Consider the following 20,868-nt stretch of genomic DNA (forward strand, 5'->3'; position numbering starts at 1 on the left):
GCGCGGCTGACGGCCCTTTCACGGTAGCGGTAGCGCACCTGCGCACGCCTTCTTTTGTCGGTGCGGGTGACGGGGGGGCCATCAGCTCGGCACGCTGAACCGAGAGGCTTGCTGTGCGAAGCTGCGCATTTCCGCGATGGCAGAAGCGACCCCACGGAAGTGGACGCGAGGTCGGAAGTATTGCTGTGTCGTAGGCTGCCACAACAATACATACGACACCAAGGCACGCGATCCGCCTGTAAAACTGTATCGGTTCCCGGACGTGTCGCACGAGAAATAAAGGCGGCAAGCGTGAATAGCTGACAGTGCTGTCTCACCTTCTATTTTCGCTGTCTGAGTTCATCGATTTCGTTCGTTTCTACTACCTGAATCGGTACGTAACGCGGCGCATGCACGCAGCGACTACAGTAATGATTACTCGCTGTCTTCTCGCACTGTGAAAGTCCGCCTACGGTTTTACGTGAAACAACTTTGTACCCGTCGTTGTTGAACGTTCACACTCGCGCTATACCGTTGGCGTTGCGCGGTTGGTTGAATTCAACTGAACGCGGCACATTGTCAGAAGTTCGGCGCCTACTATTCACGCGTCGGGACGGCTGCTTTATCCCGCCGGAACGGACGTCTGTGCATTTTCAGCAAGCTTTGACATCGATCTGCAGGTTTGCTTTGTTTTTGTCACTTTATTAGGGTGATATGGATTTAAGCCGCTAAATATGACTGGCATTTAATACACGCTTTGCATTTGAAACCTTGAAGTAACCACCTTCTGACTTTCTAGCCGCGTTCGCGCAGCAGGGTTTATACGTCTGTCAGAGTGCTAGCAAGATGCGAGAGCCAAAAAAAAGAAACGAGGCGAGCAGTTCATCTTGCTTCACAGTGGTTAAATCTCAGCTAGCCGCCTCGCGTCTTAATCGGCGGGTGATTCTCCAGCGGCACGAAGGATGTGACTCTAACTGTCTCAGGAAACAGTGCCATGGCCGTATAATTTCTTTTTTTTTTTCGCACGCCGCAAACGTTTGTTCACGAAAGTACACGGCTGCTACTGTAAGCATGCCATATCAAAACAACAATCATATGATTCGTAGTCCACACCGCAGAACATCGATAGCGTGTACGGCTTCATTTCCGAGTGCATGTGGACCATTATTCATCTTTACCATGACAGAATATGACTTAACTCGAGGTAAGAGTCCAAACGGTGTAATCGCGACTTGGGAAATGCATTTCGCTTTGAGTCGGGCGTCGTTGCCGTCGATCGTCTGCTCTTCACTGCAAACGTGATTGACGAGCTTTTCTCCTTTTAACAAGTTCGCTTTTGGAAGTGCCTATCCAGCTTGAAGATCTTTTTGAAGCCGCACAGCAGGCGGTACATTGTGAGGCGCCGCAAGTGCACCGCGAGAGCTTTGCAGGTGCTCGGTATAGAGCGGCAGCGAGTTGGAGAGAAGGGAAAACGCACGTTTCCTGCACCCAGTTTGTATTTTTATGCCAGAGATGGGCGCTGCTTGTCAAGAGCAGAAGCGCCACTAAGCGTTACTTGGGGATCCTATAGTGCAAAGCCTGGCTGCGCCCGATCGTCTCCAGAGTCATGGGGCGTCCTAAGAAAGTGCGTACTCCCGAGGAGGAAGCCGCGCATCCCGAAGGTCAGTGGGCAGTGCGAGCTGTGACGGGCCTGTGCTTTGCTGTGCCAAGCTTTCCGCGACTTAGTGCAAACTGCCCGCATTTTTTGCATGGTCAGAGGCTGTTTTGGGGCCCTTTAAAAAGACAGGGCGTGCAAACACAGTCACAAGAAAGTAGTCAAGACGCCACAAGCGCCGCTAACAGCTGAAAAATGGTTCAGCGGCGGAAAACGTAGACACAAATACTTATCTGCGCATTCGCAGGCAAAAGGCGGTACCTATGAAACAGGTGCGTGCGGCGGTCCACGTGAGAAATAACTGTCAACTCTATTGACTGCTATCCTGTGTCCGTGTTTGCACATCCTGTCTTTTCTTGCAATAGCAATTAAGCAATTATATGGAGAGTCTCGAAGGGAGTTTTCCATTGCCATTGCCGTCATGTTCCGTATAAAGTACAAATTGATAACATCCTTCCGGGCATCGTATGATCTACCCGCGGGTAAAATGCGCGAGCGGGTGCGACGAACGCGGCTGAAGCAGAGATCAAATGAGCCGGCCCATCTGCGTATACTCTTCTACCGTATACACTTCTACGTGCTGCACTCTAAACACGAAGAGACTGCGATAAGACTGCCGCTCTCCCTGGTGCGACAGTCTGCTCTTCCACCAGCGTTATGTAAGGTTGCGCGAGATCGGATCCCAAATAGTTAGCTGCCAGCCTTAGTTGGCATAACATTACAATTTGTTGCTATCACATTCATTGCTTCGCCCTCGCGGTGAAGCTGCGATTTTTTTAACATAAGTACCTAACAACAATCTCAGATTTCTGTTTTTTTTTTCTCCGTGGTTGAAGCGCATTCCGTCCATCTCATCTGTTGCGAGAGGTGCGAAAGCTTCGTGACGTCACAATCACGTTGCAGAAGACAACCTGAAGCAGAAGGAAACCTGAAACAGAGGGCGCGCTGCTCAACGAGCTCCGGCCAATCAGCGGCGGCTAAGACTATCGGCGGCGTGCCGGAATTATTGCGTGGCGGCGGCGGCGGCTTGTTCACTCTCGGGACTTCGGCGGGGGCGCGAGGGGCGTGAGCGAAACAGGGCGCCGCCGGTGACGGCGCACAGGCCTAGTCCAGGCTTCTCTGTGTAGACGGGTAAGACGAGAGAATCCCTGCGAATTCTCCGGGACACGAACGAAGCAAGCCAAAACGCGACACCGAAGATATGCGAAGAAACGTCGGCGTGGTTGACAAGGATAACACCGACGAAGCCGCCGTCGAGGCGGAGTCGGCGATGGAGCGCTTCTAGTGTGCGCAATCGGTGGCATATGCCCAGCCGGGGCGAAGTCTAGTAAGTCTGAACAGCCCTTTCCAACACAGCAGGCAACCATCCTTATCGGTAGTAGACTGCCCGAACTCACTCCTGTGACGCGTGCCCATCTACTGTCATCGGAGAAGGAAGAGATAGTGTGGGGACACAGGTGGCTGCCACGAAGAAAATGACAATCGCGCCAAAAGCGTTCCCTCTTGGCGCGATTGCGCTGGCATTGGACATCGGGCAGTCGGGCCCCGGATCTTGGACATTAAAGGTGCTTCCTCTGGCTACCTCCGGGGTCTTGCTCCCATTCCATAATATATTCTAACGACTAAAAGCTACCGTCAAAGCAATAGATGACAACGAATTGGGGGACACGGGGAGTCACCACAGTTCTCTGACTAAAGAAACCGACCGACAATTAGGCCGAGGAAAGCGTAGCGGACATTATGTGGTTTCTTAACTGTACTGTAGGAATTGTCGAAAGAAATTAAAATTGACGAAAAATCACCCTTTCCGTCGGTGGGATCCTCTGAAATCTTCTGTGGCGCATAACTTTGACAATAAGAAACACCCGAAATCCTACGCATATTCGTGGTAAAGAGTTGGTCATATTGCAGGCGCTTCTTCAAAGCCGAATGTAGGTTGTCGGTCGACTTACATAATGCGAAGAAGACAGCCGCGGTATGGAGCACGCGTTGGCATGCTTTGTGATAAAGAAGACGACGCTAATGAGCAAGGACATGCTGCTTAAAATCAAATATCAGAAAACTATGAAAAATGTGGTGAGAATGCACGCCTTCACTGCAGTGCCTCTTGTAATTAGCAAGAGTTGCTCATGGCTGCCCGATGCTATAGGCATCTCGGTTTGTTGGCGTATAACATAACAAATATATTAGTTACTGTAACTGGCAATATTTCTGTTCCCAGCTATGATAGCTACGAGCTGCTCTTAATGCGTGCGATACATTTTGTTAGAGTTGGTGCGTTTAGCCAGAAGCACCGGCTACGAACGCATATTCCGTGTTGCTAGGTACACAACACAAGCACGCGCTCAGTTTAGGGAAAATCCATTGGCAACCTTTTTTTTTATTATTGCGATTGTAAGGATGTGGACATCCTCGGCGGATTTTTACCGTCGGTGTCACGATTGGCGTGCCTTTCAGCATATGTATAGGTATGTATATAAAGGGTGCACCAACTAACTCTAACGAGAGTTCGAAAATATACCGACGCACTTATGAGCAAATGCATGTTTCATTTAGTCCAGTCGCCTTTGCGGCGATACTTTATTTTCTTATGCATGCACAATAACTTGTGAATACGTTCCTTCTGTGAGGTTTCGGAAAACAACAACTATATTTCAAGCGTAAAATCACTTTAGCTCGCATTCTCGGTGACCTGAAACTAACCTTGAAATAAAAGCCAGAGCCATTATTCGAGCACGCAAACAAAAATATCCCGGAAACCAGACAGAACTTTAGAAATTCAATCTCTGGCCCCCAGCCCGTTGTTCAGCATTGTATTACGTACGTTAGTTGCAAGAAATATTGTTTCCAAGTACCACTTGTTATATGTTCAGAGAATCACTGAAGCTGTAACTTCTAGCACGCTCAATTTTTATTTGCTATTTATGTGTGCATAATTCACCGCACAACCCGGCGTACCTTGCGCTCTTCTTGAACGTTGTTGGCCGCGTTTAGAGCAAAAAAACTGGCATTAGCATTTACGCCAGCATTCGTAAATCAGTTCTGAGCCATGAAGGAAATATTTTTTATACGATGCCTGGTCACCAGGGGCGTAGCCAAGGGAGGAAGGGGTGTTGGGGGGTCTACACCCCCCCCCCTTCCTGAATTTTTGTTCTATTTTGCTTGCCTATACATACACGCAGGCATACAAACGCACGCACGAACATACATAAAGCATGGTTGAGGCCCCCCTATCCCCCCGAAAAAAATATCTGGCTGAGCCCCTGCTCGTAACCATGGATAAATAAAAGAACTCTTCTCTCAAGTTTACGTTTATGTTTTTATATGGGCGACTGGAGATCGACAGTTTAAGTCAGATGTTTTCCCAAAATGTGACTGATTCCGTGTGTTCTAGAATACACGCCTATTAGTGCCGTGCATGAAACCCGACTGCAGGCAAGCTCTAGGTGTCTGCTCGGATTTATCCGAGGTCCTCGGAGTCTTAGGAGTTCTTAAAAGAAGCTCCTCATCTTTTCTATGTGTACTGTGTCAAAGTTTTGCGCTGAGCAGTTTAATAAGTTCTTAGGAAATAGGCTGCAACAGTCAATACCGGACCTATGCATAATTGTGCGTCTTGGCCTTAGCGACGGCCAACTAAGTGCCTAACCAGCAAATAATTCTCGTCCAAAAATACCGCGAAGCATGCGTGTGAAATCATCTGATTATGGCCCCCTTCTTTTTGCAGTCTTACAAGGATCGAGTGTGCATGGTGAAGTGCATTGTAAGCAGAGAAGGGGAAAGCTGGTATATTTCGGCTGTCGATGGCGTAAAATGCGGCCGTGGAAAGGTGAAGAAGCATTCCTATTTCTTGTGAAAATGTGTATCTTACGTTTTACTTTAGGCCCGTGTACATAGATTAAGGTTTACGTTAAAGAACCGCAGGAGGTCCTAATTTCCGACGTCTCTCATAATCATACCGTGGTTTTGGGACGTCACCCCCTAACAATTATTATGCGTTTTACGTGATACTGCATGTTAGTATAGTGTACGGGTTGGTTATTTTCATGCGGTACATATGAAGAGAGCAATTATAATCTACGGCACAAGCAAGACAAATGTGTTTTATCGTGTTTGACCTTTGCGAATAATAAAACGCGACGCCTAGATTTTTCAATGCCAGATCGTAAATGGAAGATATTGACACGCATATCTGCTTGCGTTTAGTTCACGGGAACCGCCATTTTCACTTTCTTGTGACGCGCTCTATTGCTCGGAGCAGGCCGCGCTTCAACATGCATGCTGTTTTGCGAATGACGTCGACTCTTCTACATTAAGCGCGCCGCCGAAGCGTATGTTGGAGTACATTGAAGCTTGTACACGAGCATCAGTGATAACACTGGAATGTACCGTGGCGCATGTGTAAGAGCTACGTATTTTGCCGCTGATCAATTTTTCGACTACCGACGACTGTACTCGCCACTATTGTTTGGCAGTGTGCAGCGCTTGTTGGATGGGCGCAGCTTCGCCCAATGAACAGTTCGAAATTACACTGTTTGTATTCTGCGTCCTTCGTCGTCAGGACCACGTGACATCTGGTGGAGGTCCTTCCCAGTTCTTGTACTGATCCATGTCCTGTCGTGAGCCAAGTCCACGCCGTCAAGACGCCAACCCCGACCAGTGAGCTAGCCGCAGGCTGCAAGGTCTGCCACTTAGTATGGACCTCTACCCGATACGACTCGTAAGTCTAAGGTCATGACAGGGATATTCACTGTGCCACCGCCCGCGGACGCGATGCACGAGCCAAGGGAGCCGCCCATCTTACGGGCATCATCATGTGAGGATGAAAAACGTGGCTCGAGTCGTACAAGAGGACTGCGGCCTTTAGTTGAACCTCAACGACAAGTCGCGCTTTGTGTACTTGGCAGAGTGCCAAAACCTGCTTCAAGAACAGCGTGCCCACCATGACAACGTGGGATATCTCCGGACCAGCTTCCTAGCATTGTTTACGAGCGGCATTCGCAATAAAGAGGCCGCCGCTTTGCTGGAAAGACGGGTGCACCTCCCTAACAGAAGCATTACCATTTTAACGGCAGAGATGACGCGCATTTGACGTCACGCTGATATGTCCGAAAAAAAATGAAAAGTTTGTTTCCTTATGCATGAAGTAAAGCAGGAGCTCTTCGAGGGACTCATCAGGAACCCAGTCAATACCACGGGAAAATTTCCTTCTAAGGCAGCGAAAATTGAGAAGATGATGGACACGCGCAACCGGCAATGCAATCGCTGTTCCACGCCAGCGAAATTCCGTCGAGCAACCACCGACGCCACCTCGCCCACCTGTGGTACAGTGCTACCCGAGCTAATCATGACTATAAATTTGTCCGCTGAGTTATTAGTGACATTCCATTGATGACCAACTCAACGGACGAATCGCAACTCACGAACACTGAATTGGAAAGGAAACCTGAACGGTAGGATTGAAAATAATATGGATAAAACTGAAGTATTGTGCAACGGTATCGCAAGAGAACAGAGCTTTGCGATATGAAAGAGAGACTGAAAGTTGTAAAGGAATACGTCCACCTAGGACAGGTAGTGAACGCGCAGCCGAACCATGAGACTGAAGTAACTAGAAGATTAAGCAATGAGGTGGAGCACATTCGGGAAGCATTCTCAAATTATGAATGGTAGTTTACCAATATCCCTCAAGAGGAAGGTATATACCTAAGGTGTACTTACCTTACTTACCGGTACTTACCTAAGGAGCAGAAACCTGGAGGCTTACAAAGAGGGTTCAAGTGAAATTGACGACGACGCAGCGAGCAATGGAAAAGAAAAAAAGATGTGTGTAACCTTACCGGACAAGCAGAGAGCACACTGGGTCAAGGAACTAACGGGTGCTAAGAACATCTTAGTCGAAATTTGTTCGGCCTTAAGAAAGCTTTGCTCCTTAGGAGTAGCAGACTACATCCAAGAGAGAGGGCAAACGCATGAGGGGAAGACGGAAAGTTTGGTGGGCAGATGAATTGAAGAAATTTGAGGGTTCTTTATGCAGAATCTGCTTCCATATAGCGGCCACCGTGCGCATTTTCGCCATTTTAAAGGCTAACCGCGCTCCACTGTGCACACACGGCGCATACATATCCACACGCGGCGGCCGACAGGAACGGCAATGCCGACATAGTTTTGTGTGGCCATGTTGCTCAGATTAAGTAAACCGGGTACTGAAAAAAGGTTGGCAGGAAACTAACCTCCATGTTATTAGATTGCATATCGGTCGATGAGAAGCGGCACATTGTTCCGCCGCTCCGGCTACTGCTTACGACTAACGCAGTGTTTACGCTCACCGTTCCTAATGGATGACGTATGTGACAGCATCGGCACTCATCAGAGAACAATCTTTCGTGTCATGCCGTAAAGAGTCAGTTTTCGGGCCTTGTGCCTGCAGGCACAGAAAAAATGGCTGCGTGTACGAGCTTCAAAGCTGCATCGCGGCTACTCGCGCATGCCTGCGCTGCTGTTGACATTACTTTGTTTATTACATTGCGTTAAAATTTACGTGTTAGACAGGTAGCTCGTGTGTGTCATAGATTGTCAGCGATTTGGCTGGAGTGTGTTGTTCGTAGTTTGAGGTGGCTTTGTCGGGTTGCGTTGCGCTCGTACTCCTTCACTGTGACTATTTTATTGCGATAGCAATTATATGGACAGTCTCGCCTGATTTTTGCCGTTGCCGCCGTCATGCACCGTATATGTATATGTCGATATATGTATGTATATGCCTATATATATATATATATATATATATATTGTAAAGGAAAGACACAGAGAAATAGACACAACGCCTATTGACTAGGCCGGCTGTTCTATTCCCTACTTCTTCTTTCTCTGCCTCGATCTCACTGCCCGCGCGCCCGAACATCGAAGTCTTTGTCATCACACTCGGCCATGACTGCAAGCGCGCGGAGCTGCCGGCAGTGTCTCTGGTGGGCGGCTTTGGCTGCATCGCAGTGGACGGTCCCGGCCACGCTGTGACTTGGCTCGTGGACCTGCCGTAAGTGGGTCTGGTGGGCGACCCTGGCTGCATCGCAGTGGTCGATCTCGGCCACGCTGCGACGCTGCATGGACAGCTGCTGAAACTATCTCTGGCGGTCGGCATTGACTGTACCGCGGTGTTGGTCTTGTGAACGCCGCGACTTGTCCTTGCAGAGCTGCCGAACATTCTGGGGGCGATGCTGGCTGTGTCGGGGGGGTCGCAGAAGGCATCGGTCGCAATGTGGCCTAACTTGGTGAGCGCGGAAGACGACCCGAGCGGCTGGCAGTTTGATCGAAGTGGCATGCCATCGATGTCCTGCAGCAGTGTTGGTCTCTCCGGCCTCCATCAGAGTGACATCCTTGAAAGGGATGGGAACGTCCCTGCAAGCACTTCCCGGTGCGCGTCTGCGATGTGGTAGAAGCGTCGGCTGCAGAGTCATGGATGTGACAGCATCGCTGCGGACGCCATCGGCGCACACCGGCTGTACTGGTCGGTCTCTTGTACCAGCAGCTTGGCCCTTACTCAAGGAAAGGTGACTATCTGCGCACTCGGCCAATGACTGCCCTGGACTTCGCGTACGCAGCTCTGGTGGGTCTGAGAGCACATTAATATCGACTGCTGGAATTGGCTCGTCCAGCTTGTCAACGGGTATCGTGTTGCCAAATCGACGAGCCGGCTTCTCCACGTGCCAAGGTGAAGATAAGCCTGGGGCTCGCGTAATCGACTTCTGTGACTTGGAAGCAATCTTGGTCACGAGAAAGGAAGGTCGTGAGGAGGGTCGCGTCAATGAGTTTGAGTTCTCGACCACGAAGTGTACCTGGCAGCCTGTGTCGGTGTCTGTCGCGGAGCGTTCCGCGAAGCTTGCTGTGAAGGAGCTGCAGGAGACAGCTGTGCCATCGGGCCGGGGCTCAGGAGCGGAGATGTGGGTGCAGGGCACAGCTACACCATCGTGACGGAGCTCTTGATCTCGGTCACCGAGGGAGGGCAGGGTAGTAGGGGCCCGAGATGCACCTTCGAGGTTGTGCGTCTCACAGCTGCCATGAGTGGTACACAGTGAGTCAGTAGGGAAGGGGCTATGAAAAAGCGGGCGAAAAAGACTCGTCAACTTCGCACACCACTTCGACCACGATCGCTGCCGGACACCTTCGTAGGCATGCCATGCCTTGGCAGCATCGCGAAGGCGGTCGATGGCAATGAGCCATTTTTGATGGTCCGACCAAGCGTGGTGGGCGCCGAGCGAGTTGATAGTCTCAACCCACCCGAAGACGTCATCCTGGAAACCGCGGAACACTGGCACTGCCCAAACAGCCGGAGATGGTGCTACGGTAGGCGAAACTCCGGGGCATGACGACGCCAACCAGTCGAGTTGGTATGAGAGCTCCGTGAGGGCACACCGCAGCTCTCTGCGGCTCTCGGCCAACGCGGCATTGAGCGAGTGCAGTGCTGGCAAGGCGACAGGACACAGCACGGAGATTGACGCTGCCAAGGCGTTCACCGTGACTCGGAGTCGCGCGATGGTGGCGGAAAGCTCAGCGGCGCTCTCGGGCGATCCGCGCGTGGTGCCTGTGGTGACGTCCGAGAAGTATGACACGATCAGCGTACTCACAGAGGAGGGACCCTTGTCCGAGGGAGCTTGGACAGCACCCCTAAGCGGCTCGGGTGCCGATGGAGTACTGAGGAAGCCGTTGTCGCTGCGGGAAGCTTGGACGGCATTCCCGGGGTCCTTGCCGTTGGAAGCGGCAACCGCGTTCCGAGGTAACCGGTACCCGTGCGATTTCTTGTCAGTGAACTGGTACTGCGGCGTCGATGAAGGAGGCTTGAGCCGCCGAGGAGACCTGGACGCCGTCCACGGACGGTGCCTGAAGCGCCGACAGATGGGTAGGTGGTGGCGAGGAGGCACGTACGCCGTCCCTGGGCAAGAGGAGCCCGTGCGCATTGTTGCCGCGAAGGAGCACGTCACCGGACAAGTAGTTCCCCGGAACCACAATGGAGGCGTGGACGCCGTCCGCTGGTGGTGGGATGGATGCTTGCCGCGGTGATCTACTTGCGGGTTCCATCAGCGAGGAAGCGTGACGGCGTTTCTCTGGAAGACGCGTTGCCTCAAGCTAACAGCTGGGGTTCGCCGAAGCCTTTCGACGACTGCGCCATTGTAAAGGAAAGACACAGAGAAATAGATACAAAGCCTGTTGACTAGGCCGGCTGTTCTATTCCCTACTTCTTCTTTCTCTGCCTCGATCTCACTGCCCACGCGCCCGAACATCGGAGTCTTTGTCATCACAATATATATATATATATATATATATATATATATATGTCAAAGTCACAAAGAAAAATAATTCAGAAAAACTTTCCGACGCGCGAAAATCGAACGGGCGACCTCGCGCTTTCCAGCGCGCGGCGTTAGACGGTTAGGCCACCAACAGCACAGTCTTTCAGCCTACTAACGGCGAGCTATTTATATACACCACTTAAATCTGCATGCTTTCTTAGTTACCACATAGATGGCGCGATGTGCACGCGTGGCGTAGAGTCACTAGAAAATTTTCAGAGTATCGCATCTGTTTTCCGCGCGCCGCCGCCGACGCGATTGGCTTACTCGCATCACGAGACCTCTCGCCGCCATATCCCTTCCAAGCGCTTTGGGTGCAGGCGCGTTGAATGCAGAGCGCGGCCGGATATTTAGCAGTACCACGGTCCCTAGAAGTACTTCGTCGCTTTTTTAAACGCGTCATGCAGAACTACGACCGCTGAAAACGCCAATTCAGGAATCTACAGATATCAGCTCGCCAACTACCAGGCAGAGCCTTCATGATAGCACTTTTACGCCGAAACAAGACCTGACACAGGACGTCGCCGCATCACGTCGACGCAGCCGTGATCCGACGCCACAACCTAACCGTAACGCACGACGACAAACCACCGATCTCGAAGTGCTTATAATGGCCACAACGTCACCGCTCTGGTCGACACCGGAGTCGACTGCTCAGTTGTCAGTGGCCCGTTCGCTGCCAAGCTGGAGAAAGGAAAGACCGCTTGGGAGGGTACCCAAATCCGGACAGTGGGACGCCACCCGACTGAAGTCTGAAGTCCAACTGAAGCCTGCGCGGCGACAGTCACGATCGATGGTCAGTCTAATTCAGCGACTTGTGTGGTTCTACAGTATTGTTAGAGCGACGTTATTCTATTCGTCGATTCCATAAATTAACATGGTGCAGAGATTGACTTAAGATCCCGGTCGATAAGCTTTTTACGGACAATACACATAGACGTGTGCATGGATGGCGAACTCTAATAACCTAAAAGAGGATGCTAAGCCTACCCTATAACTTCACTCATTCGGACCTTTCACATCATTTTTAAATCGCGGGGTTATGGCTACGCATGCGTTTTTTTAATGGGCAGCGCGAAAACGAGGACATAAGATAGAAGTAATAAACAGGACACAGCGTTTTTCCGACGTTAATGTGTTTTGACGTTATTGGCGATCAAGGACAACTGATTTACACTAAAAGAACTGTTTGCTTCCCACCTTTACCACAGAAAACCGGCGACCAATAGCTTGCATTTGTGAGAAGCGCGTTATTGCTTCATTTAGATTTTTGTATCCATTGTGAAGCCCGTTTTCTTTCGGACTCGACCAAAGGGGCTGAGGGGAGGGTAGCGCTGCTGTCGTCATGGCCCCCAGTAATGGAGAACCCTGCGCACACCTATAACAATGCCACACCGCCGAATATCAAAAATCGGACACCCTGTCTTGAATGCGATAGAACAGCAGTTCGCCGTTCCGCCTCTCGCCAGTGTCACCGTATCCTTTGGCGCAGAAGAACCAAACTTTGAAGGCGTGATCGAGGGCGACCAGCAGCTGCTCCTGAACCGTCAGATTTGCGTTGCAAGAGCTATAGCCGTGCTGCGTCATGGGAAAGCAAAGGCAGTGCTCAAAAACTTGAGATTCAAATACAAACACCTCGGCATTGGAACGACGGCCACCTACATGGATGAATTCGTGAACGCCAGTAATACGTTCACGCTATTCGATTCTACCAAACCTGCTTCGACGAACGGATATCTCCAACAAGTGTTCGACGTTAGTCCGAGTCATGCAAAGCATAAGAAAGAATAGCCCAAAGCCCTACCCCTGCAATTCGATCGCTCCTTCTCGTTGTCATTGGAGTTCGACAGACGACAGTCGCAAAATATATCATCATAACAGATCAAAATGTCCCGCCGATCTGTCAGAACACGTACCGTGTTTTGATGCGAGAATGGGAAGCCTTAAAGAAACAAGTCGACGAAATACTTTGCCACATCATCCAGCCGTCCAAGAGTGCGTGGGCGTCTCCCTTCTGTTAGTGAAACAAGGCTGCAACCATACGTTTCTGCGTCGATTATCGTCGCCTGAACAAGATCACGTAGAATGACCTGTACCCTCTCCCATGGATATATGACACCCAGGATTGAGTCCACAACGCGAAGTACTTTGGGCGGGTGGCCCACAAGAGCAGCTACTGCCAAATCGAAGTCGACAAGAGAGACCGAAAGAAGACTGCCTTTATATTACCAGACGGCCTGTTGCCAAGATTGTGGCCGACAGAATGCATCACTGGCTAGGACCACGGATTGAACTACCTCGCGGACCATTCCACTATATAGGAATGGACACAGTGGAACTGTTCCAGACGTCGACTGCCGGAAATAAATTGATCGTCGTAGCTTTCGAATACCTCACCTAGTACGCCTACACAAGCGCCTTACCCAAAGGCACTGCCGCCGATTACTTAAGTTTTTCGTTGACACCATCACCTTGCGTCATGGCGCCCCAGAGGGCTTCACCAACAGAGGTACGGCCTTTATTGCTGAGCTAACATAGGCGATCTTACCGCCGCGTACCAACCGCAGATCAATGGCCTCACCGAGATGCCTAAATGCCTGCATTTAGGCATTTTCTGCATGATGCATCGCCTGCATGAAGGCCATGTACGTCGACGTCGAACACAAGAGGTGCGATGTCATCCTTACGTGCTTGACCCTCGCACACAACACGGCCGTGCAAGAAACGAGACGGATGACATTATAAAAGTTGGTCTGCGGAAAGAACCCGGCAACGACGCTTGACGCTAAGCTTATGAACATCATCGACGAAGAAAATTCCGACATTGCCGTCTGCTTGCACTACGCCGAGAGAAGCTCAAGAGGCAGCGGAAGGTCGACAGCGGTCACTACATTCTGCGACGATGCAGCATCGATTACCAGGGCGGCGACCACGTCTTGGTCTTGGCTCAGATTCGACGACGTGGACTGAATGTAAAGCTCCTGCGGCAATACTTTGAACCTTATAAGATAATGTGGTGGAAACGTGGTTTATAAAATCAATGTTTTCGAAGTCGGAATTTTTCTGATATGTGCCATTCCTGATATCGACTATACTCGTTGTCCAGCAGATCGGTTTTAGACCGCCAACACGAAATAATTCGATAAAGCCCCCACAGCAAGTGTGCTGCTTTCCAAGTGTTTTTTGCATCGTCGGTACAACGCCTCCTCTATATTTTTCAATACTAGTGCTAGAGTGTAATAGAACAAGGGAGTGCTCGGAACGGCCGCAGCACCAATGTACAGAAAGTGAAGCCCAAACCGGGTCAATCCACCTGCGGCGCTGCGATCGGTAGTCTGCAGTGTGTCGTCGTTTAGGAGTGGCGCGCGGCTCCACCAAGTGGTGCAGGGGTAGAATGCCCGCTTCCCACTCAAAAGGCCCGGGCTCGAATCGCAGCTTTAGATGCTGGGTTTTTATTCTTAGTTTTACATCTTATAGCTGTGTTGGTTTTCCTTTGTTTCTGAAGACTAGCTTCTGTAGCTACGTATTGCTACAAAAAAGTAACGTAAAATGTGAACTCTCGTTCCGAGTCTCGTATTCGCGAAAATCTCGGAGGCCACACTCTACGTTTTTGTTCAATCCCGGGCCGTGGCGCTGGAAATAACTGCGCTCACGGTCAAATTTGTTCTATTTTACTTCACATTTTGCGTTACTTTTGTAACCAAGACGTAGCAACTGAAGCTAGCTTTAAGGAACAAAGGAAAACCAATACAGCTATAAAAGGTGACACGAAGTATAAAAACCCACCATCGAAAGCTGCGATTCGAACCCGGGTCTTTTGAGGGCGAAGCGGGCATTCTACCCCTGCACCACTTCGGTGGAGCCGCGCGCAACTTTTAAACGACGACAAATTGCAGACTACCGATCGCAGCGCTGAAAGCGCATTGACCCTGTTTGGGCTTCACTTTTCGAAGCTCGTTCCGAGCACTCCCCTGTTCTAGTACAATCTACTAGTGCAAACGCTTGCCCATATCGTGGTGCGACACCACATAAAAGGTAGTAGCATAATTTGTCACACGTGCGTCTGAGCACGCGACGCTGCTGTTCTCGTGGAGATGCGGTAGATGCGCCGTCCTTCTCCTCTATAATTTAAATCTCAGATTTGTTATTTCGTACTCCTTCTTTTACAGGCTCGAAGCGACACCGCCACCGCAACACAGTGGTCGTGTGGCACATTTTAAAGCCAGTGCATTTAGCAGCGTCACAGTGCCGCGTCCCCATTGGTAGTGCACATAGCGCCACCAACGGAGACACGCCATTTAAAAACACCGCGTCTCTTAGGGAGCTAGCGTGACAGTCAACATAGCCATCACGGCGGACGCAAGACGCCGCCTTACGGATAGAACCAAGCCTGGACAAAAAATTATCGCTTTTGACTTCTTCGTGAGGCACCACATAAAGGGCACTATGGTGAACCATTGAATCAGGCACACCTGAGTCATCAGCAGTATGGTGAACCACTGAATCGGGCACACCTGAGTGGCAATGAAAAAAAAAAAACAGGGTAGGCGCTGCTCGGTTGAACGCATTCATGTGCTTCTGTTCACTTCACAATGGGCAAGCATGGACTCGTGGCCTAGTGTTCAAGACACTCGCTTGCCGACCGCAAGGACCCGGCTTCGGAACCCAGCCCACGAAAGGGCAGGATTCTGTGGGTGACGCGGGTTTTTTGGAACACCACCAGCTACACAGGGCAGTCAAGACAAGCTTCGCTTGAAAAGACCGAGCTCTTTCCCTCTGGAGAAAGACATGATTGCACATATAGTGCTGATGTAACATACACTGACAGTTGCAAACGTTTGCTGGATTTTTGGAGCGTGGCGGAACGACGGAAAAGTGAATTGCTGCGTCACCTGCCGTCACACAGCCTGGTGTCGCGGATTCCGCGCCTGGCGCGCTTTGCGCATGCTCGTCCTATCTTCGTTATCTGACATGTCTAACTGCTCTGTTTCCTAATAATAATAATAATATCTGGGGTTTAACGTCCCAAAACCACGATATGATTATGAGAGACGCCGTAGTGGAGGGCTCCGGAAATTTCGACCACCTGGGGTTCTTTAACGTGCACCTAAATCTAAGTACACGGTGCTCTGTTTCCTCTTATGCGTCTTAGACACTTGTGACGGCCGCTGAAGGACTGCGTCACCATCGCCACTCGCCGTGTCGTCTACCCATAGATGGCGGAGCTCCCGAGCATATTTCGATAACCACACGTTGTCTGAACAAATGCTCTCTTTCAAGGGCACTATAGGCAAGCCTGAATAAGATTTCAAATTGCTCACAAAAGCACCATGAAGCTGCGGTTGGACTCAATTCGCGCTCGCTGTGCCTTGCTGTGTAACCACAATTGATCTTAGTGCGTGCTCTCCGACCATGCGAGCTCGCGTTTCGGGGGACCAAAGAAGATAACTAGCATCTTTGTGGAAGGCGAACTACGGAGGAAGATATGCCACCGGACGGGAGCTCTGAACCGGCAGTCACGAGAGTTATAAAAGCTTTCAATGATCAAGAAGAATAGCTGACGCCACCCGTAGCGGACGGCCAAGCGCAGGGCTAGGAAAAGAGACCTTGAAATTGTATTAGGATACGATACAAGATACTCCGGCTAGACGTATTTGACATACAGTTTCAATATTCTACAACACTGCTTGTATCCGATATGATACGCTCCAATTGTATCTTAAGATACCTCGATACATTCGCAAATTTGGTGTTATATATTTATATAATAGCACTAAATGCCTATGCACGAAAATGATCGATATAAAATGTCTTAACTGCGACCAATTTTGCTTTATTTGAAATAATGTGTGTTAGTATCTCAAAAATTTTGTACTTCTTGCTCAATGTATATCAGTTCTATTCCGAAACAACTTATTGGCCATGCTTTAGCTACTGAACATGACAGCATTCTATACTCTTCGATGATAGATGTTTTTGCTTGTCGCTTTTGTAATTGATGGTAGTCGCTGCTGTACTCACCGACCAGCTAGCGGGTTACCATGTAACCATAAGAAGTTCAATAAGAAGCCTCCGCACGATAGTGCAAATAGGACTGTGGGAGTTCTATCTTGCCTGTAAACATAATGTGGTGTTCGCAATGACGGGTCACCGGACAGGTGTACGTCACCAAGAACATGTGCCGCGCAGAAAGGATTCGAACGTATTGTACAGCCGCTATTCACACTAACGCAACTTATAGCTCCGATTACCTGGTGATTAGTAACAGTAACAGAATTTAGGGAAGCCTAAACAAGGAAAACAAATATATCTAAGGAAAAATAGAAAAGCGGTTGCGTATCAAGCACAGCGATTAAGCATAGAAACACGATACAGGCAGCACCACAAAGAGCTAATAATGATTGTTGCGTTTGACTTCCCAAAGCCACGATATGATTATGAGATACGCTGTAATGGAGGCCTCAGGAAATTTTGACCACCTGGAGTTTTATAACCTAAATGTAAGCACACGGGCCTCTAGCATTCTCCCTCTATCGGAATGCGGCTGCTGCGGCCTTCGTGTCAGCATTCAAGCACCATAAGTACTAGACCACCGCGGCGGTAACCCCAAATAGCTGTAGAAGGGTACGCATTTGGGCTGGTTGGTTCATGATTACGGGTGAGAAACAGCGCTAAAAAGACGGGACAAGAAAGGACACGAGACGACGGCGCTGACTAACAACCAAATGTGCTTTATTCCTTCAGTCAGCATAAATATACTTCACCACTAACGTAATGAAAATACAGAAAACTCAGCCTGCGCAGAAGCAGTAGGGCGATCAACGAGACATGAATTCTATCTCCTTCGGAAGGAGGGAAATCGAGGGGAAGCTTACACATGCCTCGCGCTAGACAGGTCCTGTGACCACCAAGTTGAAGCAAGTTTTCTTTCTCAAGTAGCACGCCTGAAGCTCGCAGGTTTTCCAGTAACGCTTTTGACTAACATTGCCGAAAGCCTCGTAGCAGGCTTTAAAAACAAGCACTCAGCTGCTGTGCAATCCTAGACAAACTCGAAGCAAACTGTTGCGGTTATCGCGTACGTGCACAAAGTAGCGCACAATCTCAGGAAGGTTGTCAGCAGGGCAGGCGTTAGGCTGTTGTTTTCTGCCCAAAATAAGCTTGGTAGACTGTGCCAGCAAGTCAACCGAGAAGAAGAGAAGAAAAGAAGATGCACTAAGAAGCACAGGCAGAAGTTTGTTGAATGTTGTCAAGAAGTTGTATACAAGATTCCACTTTCTTGCGGGCGTTACTATGTCGGGCAAACGGGGCGGTGCGCTAATGACCGCATGCGCGAGCATTTGAACAAGGTTCAAAAACAAGCTACAGATAGTCAGTTATCTCTTCACTGTAACAGTTGCGGTTGCCATCCATCTTTTAACGATACCACGTTCTTGTCAAAATACCATGACGAGCGCGCGCGCCTCATTTCAGAAGCTTATCACATCTACAATAGCGGCGAGGCATGTGTAAGCTTCCCCTCGATTTCCCTCCTTCCGAAGGAGATAGAATTCATGTCTCGTTGATCGCCCTACTGCTTCTGCGCAGGCTGAGTTTTCTGTATTTTCATTACGTTAGTGGTGAAGTATATTTATGCTGACTGAAGGAATAAAGCACATTTGGTTGTTAGTCAGCGCCGTCGTCTCGTGTCCTTTCTTGTCCCGTCTTTTTAGCGCTGTTTCTCACCCGTAACCCAAATAGCTATGCGAATTAAATTCACTGCCTATAAAAATAGCGTAGAACGGCTCGTTGGGGCACTCATGTGAAAAACGTTGCATTTGGTATAACAGTCGTTATCGAATACCTTTGCTAACATATTTAAAATGGCTCCTAATAATTTGTTTTTTTTAAGAAACTCAATATTCAGATTTTACTTAGTAGTAAGCAGCATTTTTGTTACTGTATACCCCAGGTGCGCCCGGTTTACTATATATTTGCTCACAACATCGCCTTTACATAACTGTACGCTCAAGTGGACTATAAGTACGTAAACAATTGTAAAAATGACAGTTAAAAGCAAGAATAAATCAGGCAGCTTACATTGGCAGTACGTTAAAGACATATTGCAGTAAGGCAACCAGAAAAAAAAATAAAATCGTATGTTATACATGGGATGGAAAAGAAAGAGAGCTAAGAAAGAACTCCTAACAATCAAACTGTGATTTCAAAAACTATCTGAATTAAATAAAAAGACGCCAAGATAGCGGTTCTTATGTGAATGCTTGTTCTGTTAGATCCAGCATCGGTACCGGTGTAGCTATAGCTATTGGAATATATTTGTATATAAGTTAATCTTAGTGCATGTAAGTCAAACTTACACTCACGAGCTTTCTTGAAATCACCGATGTATGAGAGCCACTAGACGCAAAGCAACCCTCCCATTCTCGTAGTCTTCAGACTTAACGAAGCACCACGCAAGAGAAACTTCGATGATGACACTACAGCGGCCTCAGAATGTGTCCGAAAGACGCCGTAGGCATTCAAGTACGCGGCACAAGAGCGTTGCTAAGTGCCAAGTGTCGCGGCACTGACACAACTAAAAAGAAAAAGAGAAAAAACGAGAGGTCGGCTGGGCGTACATTCGCGCGCTCGTCTATCGAGACGACGCGAGCGCCACAACCTCACTCTGCTCCACCAATAGGGGCGCTCAGAGCTCATCGCCTATACTCGCTGGGAAATTCTGGTGGAAATATAAAATAATGTCATGGTCTTTAGTTCTATTCTGATGAATAAGTGGCAGCGGTATCAGCTTGAGAAGCGGCGTTCAGCCAATGTTTATTGTTTCGCGCGGTAGTGGTGCCATCGCGTTATGTTGTATCTTAATATACACGATACATTCTTCAATGTATCGGAAATACAGATACTCATACGCGTCTTGCGAGACGTATCGCGATACTCAAAGAGTATCGCGATACCCAAAGAGTATCCAAGACACCCAAAGAGTATCCAAGCTAGTATCAAAGGTACATGTATCTTCGATACTGCCCAGAACTGGCCAAGCGTCCTTGAAGCACATAAAGATGAGCGAATTATTACCGCAGTCATGTTGAATTCCTTCATTAGAAGGAAGAAATTAAGGATGACCTTGTGATTCGGACGTCATGAAGCAGGGAGGCGAAGCAGCCGAGCACCGTAACCACTGTACAACCACGGTGACCTCCATCAACCATCGTACAAACGAAGCACACGTGCAGCGATCGTAACGCGGCGCTTCAGCGCTTACCACAAGTGCGATGGACGCACAGGGCGAAAGGAGCGCCGAGACGTGCCAGATAGGGAAGTTGGACACGCATGCGCAAAGAGCGCCAGGCGGGGAAACCTCAATACCATGCAGTGTGACGGCAGCAGATGCAACAATGGAGTTTTGCTCCGCTCCGCCACGCGTTCCAAATTCCGCAAAACTTTTGCGGCCGGCACTACACCTGTACGTAACGGACGCTCCTCGGAACGTCGCTGAACATGTAGGCTAAATGATCTTTTTTGGTCTACTGCAGAGACTGTACTGCGTGCGCCGAGTAGGAGAACAGAAATATATCGTCAAAAAGAGGCGACGTTTCGGCACGTCAATATGACGCGCTTCTTGGCCTTTGACATCTTGGAGTTCACAGCGCTTACGGGTGCTGGCAAAGAAAAACTAAGGCGATCGAGGATAGCAGTGATCTTTGCCTGCGAGAAGAATTGTGACGGTGCAGATGAATTTGTGCTAACTTGTCCAAAGGCTAACTGAATTAAAAAAATTATTTCTGGAAACCCCTCGCTTGAGCCTTGCACGTTAAAACAGACACTGAAGTATGGTGAAGAGTTTGCTAAAAAATTACCCAAATCTCCCCGTAAGGTAACCCTGATGGGCATGCGAAG

The 20,868-nt window shown here is 49.3% G+C and overlaps 1 protein-coding gene across 1 annotated transcript in view; it reads left to right on the forward strand.

Annotated features, from left to right (window-relative positions):
* LOC119382004 (uncharacterized) overlaps positions 1-20,868 on the forward strand; it is a 118,069-nt gene that overhangs the window by 93,146 nt on the left and 4,055 nt on the right. Inside the window, exon 7 of the mRNA XM_037649747.2 lies at positions 5,358-5,459. Coding sequence (XP_037505675.1) covers positions 5,358-5,459 — 102 coding nt within the window. The remainder of the gene's footprint in view (positions 1-5,357; positions 5,460-20,868) is intronic.

Source organism: Rhipicephalus sanguineus, chromosome 2 (genome assembly GCF_013339695.2).
Source record: "Rhipicephalus sanguineus isolate Rsan-2018 chromosome 2, BIME_Rsan_1.4, whole genome shotgun sequence".
NCBI classification, from domain to species: Eukaryota; Metazoa; Arthropoda; class Arachnida; order Ixodida; family Ixodidae; genus Rhipicephalus; species Rhipicephalus sanguineus.